Genomic DNA, 13,756 nt, shown 5'->3' with positions numbered 1-13,756 from the left:
TTTCATCCCTCCGTGTATGCCCTCCTGAGCTGTTCTGTGACAATGGCTTTGCCCTCGGTGGGTATAAGATGGGTGTTTATGGAGCCCCTTCCCCACTCCCAGAAGAATGTGAGGTTACAACACACTACAGAGGGTCTGCAGTGTGTTGGGCACTGACCCTTGGAGGGGAAGAAAACATCCATGGCTATTGCAGATTGGGAGAGACGGAGGAAGGAAGGGGAGAGGACGGGAGTGGAGATGGGGGGGGGGTGGGGAGGAGAAGGAGAGAAGGAAGGGGATGGGATGGAATGGGAGGCATCACACCACTGGAGAAGATGGATGCCACTTTTTTGAGGGAGACATTAGCAATGTGATTGGTACGGAGGAGGATGGGATGGCCCCAGGCACAACATAATCGCAGTCAAGTATGACGGGTAGTAGTGTGATGGGTAGCAGGCCCCAGAAGAAGCTGTCAGTGACTGTGTAGTGCCAGTGCAGGGCAATGAAAGGCAGAGTGCCACTTCTGCCAAGGAGGGGAGCCCACAGGCCTCCCACGAGACAGGCACAGACCTTCCTTTTCATGGCACTGGAGTACTTCATTGGGTGGCAAATGGACACATATTGGTCATAGGCCATGATTGTGAAGAGTAGATCCCAGCATTAAGGCCCACTAGTAGAGGAAAAGGAGCCAGACCACACAGCTAGAGAATGAAATTATTCTCTCTGCAAAGAAGGCATCTAAAAGCATAAGAGGCATCCTGACCAAGACATGGCACATGTCAGTAAAGGGTAAGTTGCCAAAGACAAACTACATGAGAGTTCAAGTGCTGGTGGGGCATCACTATTACAAGTGTATTCCCAGTCTGGATAAAGAGGTAGATGACTGAGAAGAGGATGATAGAATTATAGAACCATACAATGGCTTGGGTTTGAAGGAACCTTAAAGATCATCGAGTTCCAGCCCCCCTGCCATAGGCAGGGATGCCACCCTGTGGTGCAATTGCCTGAAGTAACTAGGAAAATAAAACTAACATTCACATTTTAAACAAAATGTACAGCATTGAAGAGGCTTTCAGGGTAGGGCATAACTGCATTACCTGAGTGTTCCCTAGGCTTAGATGCTATCGTGCTGGGGGAACTTGGTGTGCTAGCTCTAATGAGCATTATGGTGTGTAGAGTGAAGTGGAGACACCATGGCTAGGCTCTGTGACCAGGTGGGGGACTCGATTGTTCTTGTGCACACCGAGACCTATAAGCTGCACTTTTTGCTACCCTGATCTAAGGACTCATCATGTTTTTACAAATGCTGTACCCTAGTATACTTTTACTCATTATAATATCGTTATAATACCAAAACACACCTCCATCCCAAAAGTTACCTGCCTCCAAGGTGCAACCACCCCTCACTGAGCAAGTGCTCTGAATTTCTCAGAGCCTGTTACTTTAAACAGAGACGGGAGAACTTTTCACCAATCATAACTAAGATATGCTTGACTAGAGTCACTCAAGCTCCACCTAAAAGATAGAAAATAATATAAATTGGCCTAAGAGAGAGGGGATTGTTAGGGAAGATACCACCATCAGGGGAGATACCATCCCGAGGGAATACAACATCCTGAGGACCTCCTGACTCCTGGGACCAGTCAACGGGCTAAGCTTCTCTTCCCCCCCCCCATTGGCTTTTGGGTGAGATTTGAACACTTGGTTATAAATCTCTCTAGAGTCATTGATCCTTTTAACATGTTAATTTCTAGGCTGCACACCTGTAACACCTGTAACGCCTGTGTCACCTGTGTATTTCATGCATGCTAGCTTGCTTTTGCAGACAGTCACTATCGCTGGCAATCCAAAGAACCTGTGTACCTGTTGCTGTAATAAATCGCACTTGATGGCATTGTTCCTGGTCGTGATAGCTCTCATTAACTGTGACTGGAGTAAGAGTGGTTATACGTTATTGGTGAATACGTAGCCATGATAGTTCAGTGCTTTGAATCCAACCAGACCCCTAACAGTTAATGCATTATTGGTGAATCTGTGATTGTGCTGGTTCAGTACCCTGAATCCGACCCGGCCAATAACAGTTAATACACCCCTTAATGCGACACACCCACTAGATCAGCTTGTCCAGGGCAATCTGGTCTTGAACACCTCCAGGGATTGGGCATACACACATTCTCTGTGCATGCTGTTCTAGTGCCTCAACAACTTCTGTGTTGCCTCCTAACATTTAATTTAAATCTCTCTTCTTTTAATTTAAAACCATTCCCCCTAGTCCTATCATTACCTGACCGAGTAAAAAGTTGCTCCCCATCTTTTTTATAAGCCCCCTTTAAGTATTAAAAAGCTGCAATGAGGTTTCCCCAGAGCCTTCTGTTCTGCAGACTGAACAGCTCTCTCAGACTTTCTTTGTAGGAGAAGTGCTCCAGCCATTCAATCATTTTGTGACTGTCCTCAGGACCTACTCTAACAGGTCCACATTCTTCTCATGCTGGGGACCCCACACCTGGCTGTGGTACTCCAAGTGGGACCACACAAGGTCATAGCAGAGGGGGACAATCACCTCCATCGACCTGCTGGCCACTCCTCTTGATACAGCCCAGGATGCAGTTGCCCTTCTGGGTTACAAGTACCCACTGCCGGCTCATGTTGTGCTTCTTGTCCACCAGAACCCCCAAGTCCTCCTCCACAGAGCTGTTCTTAATAAGTTCTTCACTCTGTCTGTACCCATGCCAGGGATTGCCCTGATCCAGCTGCAGCACCTTTCAGTTGGACTTGAACCTCATGTGATTCACATGGACCCACGTCTCAAGCTTCTCCAGGATGGCATCCCTTCCTTCTGTTTTATCAACTGCATCACTCAGTTTGGTGTTATCTGCAAACTTGCTGCACTCAATCCCATGCTCGATGTCATTGATAAAGATCTGAAAGAGTACCAGTCCCAAGACAGAACCCTGAGGGGCACCACTTGTCACCAGCCTCCACCTAGGCATAGAGCCATTGACCACCAGTCTCTCAGTTTAGCCTTCAAGCCAGTTCCTTATCCACTGCATGTTCCACCCTTCAAATCCTTCTCTCTGCAATTTGGAGCTCAGGATGCCATGTGAGACTGTGTCAAAGGCATTAAAGAAGTCCAGGCAGAAGACATTTGTCAGTCTTTGCCTGTCAACTGATGCATTCAATCCACAGAAGTGACTCATAGAAGGCTACCAGATTGTTCAGGCATGACTTGTGCTTGTTGAAGCCATACTGGCTGTTATGGATCACCTCCTTATCCTGCACAGTCTTTGACATTGCTTCCAGAAGGATCTGTTCCATGATGTTCCCAGGTAGATAGATGAGGCTCATCAGTTTGTATTTCTCCAGGACCCCCTTTCAACCCTTTCTAAAAATGGAAGTGACACTTTTTCCACTCACCAGGGAATTCACCTGACTGCCTTGGCCTTTCAGATTGGATGGAGAAAGGCTTGACTTTCTAGGCTTCAAAAGCTCGACTTTCAAGGCTTGACTTGACATCAGCCAGTTCCCTGAGGACCCTGGGATGCATGGCATTGGGCAACATAGATTTGTACCTGATCAGTTTTGTCCGGTGATCTCAAGCCTGCTCTTCCCTTAAAGTGGGAGGGACATTGCTCCCCCAGCCCTCACCTCAAGGTTCTGGGGTTTGAGAGATGTGGGAAGCTGAGTGGCAGAGAAGACTAAGGCAAATAAGTTGTTGAGTACCTCAGCCTTCTCCTTGTCTGTCCTTACCAGTTCTCCCTTCTCATTTATTGTTGGGATTGCACTCTCCTTTCCTTTATTTTCTGGCCAATGCATCTGTAGAATCCCATCTTGTTATTATTTGCATCCCTTGCCAGGCTCAGTTCCAGCTGTGCCTTGGCTTTCCTGATCCTAACCTTGCACATCCAGACAGCATCCCTGTACTCTTCCCAGGCCACATGTCCCTGATTCCACTGCCTGTGCATTTTCTTATTGTGCCTCAGTCTGACCAGCAAGCCCTTGCTCATCCATGCTGGTTTTCTGACCTCCCTGTTCACTTTCTTACAAAGGGGATGGAGAGCTCTTGTGCTCTCAGAGAAGTGTCCTTAAAGAGTTGCCAGGTCTGTACACCTCTGTTACCCTAAGGACAGTGTTACAGGGGATCTCATCCAGTAGGTCATTAAACAGCTGTAAGTTTGCTCATAGGAGGTTCAGAGTCGTGAATTTGCTCTCCAGCAGGCCCATGTTCCTAGAGATCAACCTCAACCAGGGTGTGTTCACTGCAGCCCACACTGCCTCAGATCTTAATCACTTTAATGAGCTCTTCTGCATTGGAGAACACCAGGTCCAGTAACGCTTCTGTGGTTGGCACCAACATATGGAAGTGAAGAAGGAATTCTCTATGAACAGGATCTGCACTGTGTTTCAGATATGCACAGGGTTCCTGCACATGAAAGATTTACTTTTGGTCTACATTCTTATTACTATTCCTTCTAAATAAAAGAGAAAATTTCCTGTTGAGCCTTTCTTTTAGCAGCCAGAAAAGGTCCTGCACAACCTCTTCCCCCATACAGACATCCCTGGGTCAGAGCAGAAGGACGTAAAACATGTCAGAAGGTTTACCCTGAGAGCAGCATTTAGTGGGATAGGGTCACAACCTGGGAGCTGGGCCGCCTCTGGACAAAAGGGTCCCAAAGAGCCCCTAAGGAGTCACCCAGGCTGACATCACTTGCCTTTACTGGACCCTTCCAGCACATGAGCTGAATCTTCTGCCCACACTGAAATGTGTTGCACGGAAATACTTGGGCCTCCCTACCTGCCACTCAAAAGTTGCCTTAATTGAGGAAAGGGCATAAAGCAGGAAATGAAAAACTGCAGCACAGGAAGGAAACACACAGCCCATATCATTAGCTGGGATGTTTTGCATTCAAGAGGAGCTTGTCAGAAAATAATCACAGCTTCAGGGGATGCCTCTGGACATGGAGCAGCTAAGGTCCACTATAAAAGCCAGCCCAGCCCTGTGCTCCCTCATCCACTTCTCTGGCCTTCTCCTCCTTAGGACCCAGGTGAGTGTGAAGCCCCTTCTTGTCCCTCTCATTCTCCACAAGGGAGTCTCAGCTCTATGGACCTCTTAGCTGCAATCAGCTCTGTTCCATGTCAAATCTTGGGGCTGCTGGTAGTGGGAGAGGGAAGTGGGGAGAAGGTTTGCCATGGAGGGAGTCTGGGTGTGTACTACAATGGCTTCTTGGCTAGAACCTCAGCTGTAGCGAGATAGCCCCTGGTAGCTCTTTTTAGGCCCTGTCAGGATTAGGCCAAGAATCCCTGTCACATCCCTGCACAGTCTCCAGCTTCCAGCATGGCCTGTGCCTTGGTTTCCTCAGGGAGTGGTGACAGGCTGCTCCTCATGCATCCCCATGTTCTGCTTCCTCCCTGCCCTCTGTCCCAGGTGAACCTTCTGCTCCCAGATATGTCCTGCTACGACCAGTGCCGGCCATGCCTGCCATGCCAGCCCTGTGGCCCAACCCCGCTGGCCAGCAGCTGCAACGAGCCCTGTGTCAGGCAGTGCCAGAACTCCACCATCGTCATTGAGCCCTCTCCTGTGGTGGTGACCCTGCCCGGCCCCATCCTCAGCTCCTTCCCACAGAACACCGTTGTGGGATCCTCCACCTCCGCTGCTGTTGGCAGCATCCTCAGCTGTGACGGAGTCCCCATCACCTCCGGGTGCTGTGACCTCTCTTGTATTGCCAACCGCTACTGTTGCCGCCCCTGCTAAAGATGCCAGAAAGTGTCCCAGACCAGGACCCCAGGAACTCACAACATGCTGCTGGACAGAAGAACAAACTTTTTGCTGTTGTTTTAAGAGAAGCTGACCATCTTTGCCTTGTCCTGTAAAGACAGACTGGACGGGGCCAGCCTGGGTTCTCTGAAAACACAGCCAATGCCTACCTTTCCTGTTTTCCAGTTACTCACTCTTTTTCTCTTTTTCCCTTGTTACCCTATGCTTTCTCTGAGGCTCCCATAAACCAGCCTGGATTGACCTGCATGCCTCTCTCCATTTGTGGGCCAGGTAGATGAATGTCCTATGGCAAGTCTGCTATTGCAAATGCTAAATAGATTTTTGTCTGCTCCTGCTGCTCTGCACTCTCAGGGCCTCTTCTTGTAGTCACCTCTTTTCCCTCCTGAGATTCAATAAACTTTTGCAGCATCCCCGAGTGTGTCCCTGTCTGTTCTTTCCGTCTGCAAAGAGATGGCCAAGGGAGAAAGCCATTGCTTTGGTGGGAATTTTGGTATCCTTCAGGTGTCTGCCTACAGACTGGTTCTGTTTCATGACTTTTTATAACACCAAGCTGAGGGGTGTAGTTGCTACAGCAGAAGGAAAGGATGCCATCCAAAGGGACCTGCACAGGCTTGAGAAATTGGCCCATGTGAACCTCATGAGGTTCAACAAGTCCAACTGCAAGGTGTTGCACCAGGTTTGGGGCAATCCCAGGCATGGGCACGGAATGGATGAAGAACTCATTGAGAGCAGCCCTGCTGAGATGGACTTGGGGGTTCTTGTGGATGACAGACTCAACATGAACCAGCAGTTCACACTTGCAGCCCAGAATGGCAACTGCATCTTGGGCTTTATCAGAAGAGGAGTGGCCAGCAGTTCGAGAGAAGTGATAGTCTCCCTCTACTCTGTCCTTGTGAGGCCCCACATGGAGTACTGCATCGAGGTCTTGGGCCCTGAGCACAAGAAGGATGAGGACCTGTAAGAGTGAGTCCAGAGGAGGGCTACAAAAATTACCAGAGGGGTGGAGCCTTTCTCCTACAAAGAAAGGCTGAGAGAGCTGGGGTATTCATCCTGGAGAAGAGAAGGCTCGGGAAGACTTCATTGCAGCTTTTCAATACTTAAAGGGGTCTTATGCCCTTAGATGGGGAGGGACTCTTTACTCAGGGAAATAATGACAGGGCAAGGGGAAAAGGTCTCAAACTAAAAGAGGGGAGATTTAGATTAGACTTTTGGAGGAAATTCTTCACTGTAAGGTTAATGAGGAACTGAAGCAGGTTGAAGAGAAGTTGTGAATGCCCCATCCCTGAAGGTGTTCAAGGCCAGGCTGGATGGGACATTGGCCAACCTGATCTAGAGGGTGGCATACTATAGGTATGTCAGTGATAAAAGTAAGACTAGTGAAATTGTGGGCCCTCTCCTGGAGGAAACTGGATACCTGGTTATCAAAGATATGCTAAAGGCTGAGTTACTCTATGACTTTTTTGCTTCAGTCTTCACCAGCAAGAGCTCTAGCCATTTAGCCCACAAGTCCCAGAAGGCAAAGGCAGGGACCAGGAGAATGAAGAACTGCCTGCTGTAGGAGATGATCAAATTCAAGAACAGCTAAGGAACCTGAAGGTCCACAAGTATATGGGACCTGATGAGATTCATCTGCACGTCCTGAGGGAAGTGGTTGATGAAGTATCTAAGCCACTATTTGTCATAATTGAGAAGCTGTGGCAGAATGCTGAAGTTCCCACTGACTGTAAGAGGGGAAAAATAACTCCCCATTTTTAAAAGGGAAAACCGAAAGACTCGGAGAAGTACAGCCAGTCAGCCTCACCTCTGTACCCAGCAAGACTATGGAGAAGATCCTCCTGGAAACTATGCTGAAGCACATTAGGAGATGACTGGTGACAGCCTGTATGGCTTCACTAAGGGCAGACTGTGCCCAGCAAATCTGGATGGCCTTCTATGATGGGACTAAAGAACTGGTGGATACAGAAAGCGCAACAGACATCATTACCTGGATTTGTGCAAAGCATTTGACACTATTTCCCATTATATCCTTGTCTCTAAACTGGGGAGACAAAGATTTGACAGATGGACCACTTGGTGGATAAGGAATTGGCTGGATGGTCACAATCAGAGAGTGTGGTCAATGTCTCAATGTCCAAAATGAGATCAGTGATGAGTGGTATCCCTCAAGGGTCTGTACTGGTACCAGTATTAGTTAATATCTTTCTTGGTGACATAGAGCTATGCATATGACACATTGAAGGGAAGGAATGCCATCCAGAAGGACCTAGACAAGCTTGAGAAGTTGGCCCATGTGAGTCTCCTGACATCCAGCAAGGCCAATGTAAGGTCATTTGCATGGATAAGGGCAATCCCAACCACACAGGCTGGACTGAGAATGGCTTGAGAGAAGCCCTGAAGAGAAGGACTTGGTGGAGGTATTTGATGAAAAATTCAACATGAGCAATCAAAGTGTACTTACAGCCCAGAAAGTTAACCATAATCTCAGCTGCATTGAAAGAGGTGTGACCAGCATGTGGAGGGAGGTGCTTGTCCCCTTCATTGCTTCTATGTGACCCATCTGGAGTGCTGCATTCAGCTCTGGGGCCCCCAGCATAATAAAGCCATAGACCTGTTAGAGTGGGTCCAGAGGAGTGCCATGAAGATGATCAGAGAGCTGGAGTATGTTAAGGGATAATGGTTATAAACTAAAACAGTATATATTTATATTAGGCATTAGGAAGAAATTGTTTACTATGAGGATAGTGATACAGAGGAACAGGCTGTACAGAGAACTTGTGGATGCCCCGTCCCTGGAAATATTCAAGTCCACATTGGATGGGAATCTGGGAAGCCTATTCCAATGGAAAGTAACCATACCCATGGCAGAGGATTTGAACTTGAAGATCTCTAAGGTCTCTTCCAACCAAAGACATTATATTATACTGCCATTCTGTGATTCTATGGCATTGTTTGTGAACTCGCAGATGGCACAGAGAAGGTCAGAGTCGAAAAGGGAAAGAATATAAATTCTGGAAGGCAATGTAAATGGAGATGGGATCAAAAGCCAGTAGAACAAATCGCATACCTGGGGGGGGGGGGGGGGCAACTAGGGACCAAGAGAGAGTTAAATACGGCAGGAAAGGGAAGGACGTGACACGTCCTCATGCACAGAAGTCCTTCAGAAACCAACTGAAGCTTGTGGGAGCTTCCTCCTGAGTATGACACTTCAAACAGCCCCAACAAAGTGACCGAGACAGACATCATCTCACTGCTCAAGACACATCTATCACTTGAGTTTTCTGCCATCACTAATGCATTCCTGCCCTAGAAATGCTTGGGCCTTTCATCCCAGCACTCCAAAGAATCCTTAAATGGGGCACGGGCAAGACCTAAACCTGGAAATGAAAAGGCAGCAGTGTAGGAAACCAACACAGACCATACATATCATTAGTTGGGATAGTTTGCATTCAAGATGAGCTTGATAAAAAATTATTAGCTTTGTTAAGGGTGTCTCATGGCCTACGGCAATGAAGGACCAGTATAAAGAGCAGTCCAGCTCCCTGCTCTCCCATCCAGTTCTCTCGCCTTGTCCTCCTTGGGAACCAGGTGAGTCTGAAGCCCTCTCTCCTCCTCTTCCAAAGTGGAAGGGATCTTGCATCAATAGACATCTCACCTGGTCGTGGTTCAGTGCTATGCTGGGCCTCAGAGTTTCTTGCCATGGGAGAGGGGTGGATACAGAAAGTCTGTGTAGACAGTGACTGGGACATGGGTCTGGGGCAGCTTTCAGTTTATGTACTATGTGAGGGTGTTCCTGGGCCAGGCTGCTCTTTAAAGGGCCCTGTCAGGACAAAGCGATGAACACCATGTGCTTCCTGGCACAGCCTCCACCTCCACCCTCAGCAGTTGCCTTGGCTCTTTTGTGATGGGGTAACTGAGCTGGTAAGTCACCTATCCATGTGCTCTACTTCCTCTCTGCCCTCTCTCCCAGGTGCATCTCCTGCCCCAAGACATGTCCTGCTACAACCAGTGCCTGCCATGCCGGCCCTGTGGCCCGACTCCACTGGCCAGCAGCTGCAACGAGCCCTGCGTCAGGCAGTGCCAGAACTCCACCATCGTCATTGAGCCCTCTCCCGTGGTGGTGACCCTGCCCGGCCCCATCCTCAGCTCCTTTCCGCAGAACACCGTTGTGGGATCCTCCACCTCTGCTGCCGTTGGCAGCATCCTCAGCTGTGATGGAGTCCCCATCACCTCCGGGTGCTGTGACCTCTCTGGCATTTCCAGCCGCTACTGTGGCAGAAGGTGCCTGCCCTGCTAAAGAAGCCAGTGGCCATGGCCCTGGGGTTCTTCTCCCAGGAGCTTCATATACGGTGCTACAAAAAGGAGGAATCTTCAGGCCATTGCTTTCAGAATGTCTGACCTTATCAGCTCCTCTGGCAAATACTGGCAGGAAAGGGCCAGCCTGCGCTTTCTGAAAACATGGCTCATGCCTCTCCTTCCATCCCTTCACCTACCTCCTTCTCTCCCTTTTCTTTGTGCTCTTCTCAGAAGAGGGGTCTCAGCTCAGAGTGACCTGCTTTTGCTCTGTACACTCATTAAAGAATTCTGCATCCCAGCCTTGGCTGTAGATGTTTCATCCCTCTGTGTATGCCCTCCTGAGCTGTTCTGGGAGAATGCAGTGTGCTCAGGTGGCCAAGAAGGCCAACAGCATCCTGGCTTGTATAAGAAGCAGTGTGGCCAGCAGGGCTAGGGAAGTGATTGTCCCCCTGTACAATCACCACGAGGCTGCACCTCGAGTACTGTGTTCAGTTTTGGGCTCCTCGCTACAAGAAGGACATGGAGGTGCTTGAGCGAGTCCAGAGAAGGGCGACGAAGCTGGTGAGGCATCTGGAGAACAAGTCCTACCAGGAGCGGCTGAGGGAGCTGGGCTTGTTCAGCCTGGAGAAAAGGAGGCTCAGGGGCGACCTTATTGCTCTCTACAGATACCTTAAAGGAGGCTGCAGAGAGGTGGAGGTTCTCTCACATGCCTGGTGACAGGACAAGGGGGAATGGGCTAAAGTTGCAGCAGGGGAGTTTTAGGTTGGATGTTAGGAAGAACTTCTTTACCTAAAGGGTTGTCAGACATTGGAACAGGCTGCCCAGGGAAGCGGTGGAGTCACCATCCCTGGAGGTCTTTAAAAGACGTTTAGATGTAGAGCTTAGGGATATGGTTTAGTGGAGGACTGTTAGTGTTAGGTCAGAGGTTGGACTCAATGATCTTGAGGTCTCTTGCAACCTAGAAATTCTGTGATTCTGTGATAATGGCTTTGCCCTCGGTGGGTATAAGATGGGTGTTTATGGAGCCCCTTCCCCACTCCCAGAAGAATGTGAGGTTGCAACACACTGCAGAGGGTCTGCAGTGTGTTGGGCACTGACCCTTGGAGGGGAAGAAAACATCCATGGCTATCGCAGAGTGGAGATTGGGGGGGGGGGGGGTAGGAGAAGGAGAGAAGGAAGGGGATGGGATGGGATGGGATGGGATGGGATGGGATGGGATGGGATGGGATGGGATGGGATGGGATGGGATGGGATGGGATGGGATGGGATGGGAGGCATCACACCACTGGAGAAGATGGATGCCACTTTTTTGAGGGAGACAATAGCAATGTCATTGGTACAGAGGAGGGAGGAAGGCCCCAGGCACAACATAACCGCAGTCAAATGAGAGTGAGTGGAGAGCATCTTCTGTCTCCTGACATGTCTGCTTCTAGAAGGCAACAAGTAACACCCTCAGGAGCTGAAGGAGGACAGGAAGTGCGCTGGAAAACTGATGGTGCTGTTGTAATCAAGGAGCACAGCTGTGCAGAAGCTCTCAGCAGAGACTAGCAGTGTGACAGGTAGCAGGCCCCAGAAGAAGCTGTTGGTGACTGTGTAGTGCCAGTGCAGGGCAATCAAAAGGGGAGTGCCATTTCTGCCAAGGAGGGGAGCCCAAAGGTGGTTGCAACACACTGCAGATGGACCTCTCTTGGGCACTGGCCATTGGAGCTGAAGAAGACTGGCCTCTGGCAAGTGAACATCCACCCTTGTCTTACAGCATCTCTGTCCACAGCTATCCACACCGGTCCAGCAAACAGGGAGCACAACATATACACCATATGGCCCAACCGCCTCCAGAACAGCACTTGGCAGGGCCCAGGTGTTGGCATACATGCAGGACAAACTCCCTTCACAACTCAGCATGGGTATTAGGCACACTGGGCCACACACGGTAATATCCAGTTTCTGAGGACCCAAAAACCCCTTGGGCAGGGGCAGCCCAAGGACAGCAAGCAATGCCCATGCATCCATGCTGCTCTGGGGTGCCCACTTGCCTGCAAGAATGGAGAAGCTTTCCTCAGACCCAGGACCTCTGAGGCCCCTCCAGTGTCAGGACCACATCTGCTCCAGGGAAGCTCTGTGCAAGAGTTGATCACCCTCTCCCCCTAGGGACGTGGCCATGACAGTGTGACACCTGCACTCACAGGAAACTCCTCACACTTATTTCTGCTTTCCCAGACCCTTTTATTTATTTATTTTTTTCCTCCTTCTCGGGCAAGAAGTTTATCCTGTGTTCCTCCTTTTGCCTTTGTTGAGGGTATCTTCAGGATGTCTGCAGTTCTCTGGTGCCCAGATGCACTTTAAGGATGCCCATGATTTCAAGGCTCAGTTCTCAGGCTGGCAGACATTTCTCCTGTCAGTGCTCAGCTGCCACCTGATGTTGGCACTTTCCCATTACAGGCAGGTTACCTCTGTAACAGCTTCCATCAACAGGGTGTCATGTCCTTGCTCAATTACAGTGCTGTTTCCTTATGGATCCACGTACGGCCCTGCTTGGTACAGTTTTGTCATGTCCAGAAGGAATCAACTATGCAGGCAAGAGGGAGTATCCAAAGGTGTTCTGGGGTAAACTCTTTGCCTTTCCTGGTGTCGGAAGAATGCAGTCAGTCACAGCTACAAGAGAAAGTAACCAGTTTAGCCCAGGTGAAGGTCTGGCCCTGCCAGGGCTGAGGTGTGAGGTAGACCGCAAGAAAGAGACCCAGGCAGAGCTCTGACAAACATTTCTGGTTTGTTGGGATGGCCCATTGCCCTGGAATGGCTGGCCTGTGTTGCAGTACTCTAACTGCTTGGCAATTCCTGGGGACATAGGTTTCTTAATTGCCCTACTCTTTATTGCCTACTCTGAAAGCTCCAGGAGACTGTTAGCAGTATATAAACCTTGGGTGAAGTTCTGCGCACATGTCCTTGGCAAGTGAAGAAAACTGTGGATGGGAGCTGCTTCTGTGTTTGCAGAAGGGAGCTGAGCTTGGATGAAGCACCCACTAGGCTGAGCATCCCTCTGGCGCAACTGGAAATCACTTTGCTGGTTGCACTCTGAAACCCCTTTGCTCAGAAATCTCTCAGGTGAAGGAGTGACAGAGGAAGAGGCATAGGACTTGGGAGACACCCTGTAGCGGGGGGGGGGGGGGGGGGGGGGGGGGGAGGAGGGAAGCGCTGGACAAGAAAGGGGCACGCATGGAGTGGAAAGAAATTTCCTGAGCAGTTGAAGAAGCTGATTTGGATTCTGAAAGAAGGAGAGCCATTTCATGGTGTTGGTGATACTTTGGTTTTTCCTCACAGTAGTTGAGCTTCTGTGGAAATGGCTTCTGGTATGTAAGATGAGCCCTCAGTGATTGTGACAAAGAAGCAAAACAATATGCTTCAAGGTCCCTGTCTCTTTGAGATGTATTTGGTCATCTGTTAGCAGAAACCTGACACAGCTTTGAAGGCTTGGCAGGAAGAGTGGCAGTCTGAAGGGCCTGCAGGGTTGTTCCTTCAGGCGTCCCTGAGAGTCAGAGCCTTCAGACTTCCCAAGAGGATATCTGAACAGCCCAAACATAGTGCTGGCAGGCAGGTGCCGGCAAGGCAGGCAAAGAAAAGGGGAGGCAGTAGAGAAGGCACAGGTATCAAGGAAAGAGACTCACAAGTGTATGGCTGGCAGATATTGTTGTCCAATAAAAACACTGGATTCAT

At 49.6% G+C, this 13,756-nt stretch overlaps 1 protein-coding gene across 1 annotated transcript; it reads left to right on the top strand.

Moving 5' to 3' along the window:
* Positions 1 to 4,922: 4,922 nt before the first annotated feature.
* LOC309887295 (feather keratin Cos2-3-like) lies at positions 4,923 to 10,046 on the top strand (the record flags this gene model as incomplete). The annotated part of the gene is made up of 2 exons (XM_082778886.1): positions 4,923 to 5,021; positions 9,720 to 10,046. The coding sequence occupies 2 exons, from the start codon at positions 4,923 to 4,925 to the stop codon at positions 10,044 to 10,046; spliced, it is 426 nt and encodes a 141-aa protein (XP_082635012.1).
* Positions 10,047 to 13,756: the final 3,710 nt, after the last annotated feature.

This window comes from Aythya marila (genome assembly GCF_965140915.1).
Source record: "Aythya marila genome assembly, chromosome: 25".
In the NCBI taxonomy this organism is placed as follows: domain Eukaryota; kingdom Metazoa; phylum Chordata; class Aves; order Anseriformes; family Anatidae; genus Aythya; species Aythya marila.
This window is presented reverse-complemented; position numbering and strand designations above follow the sequence as displayed.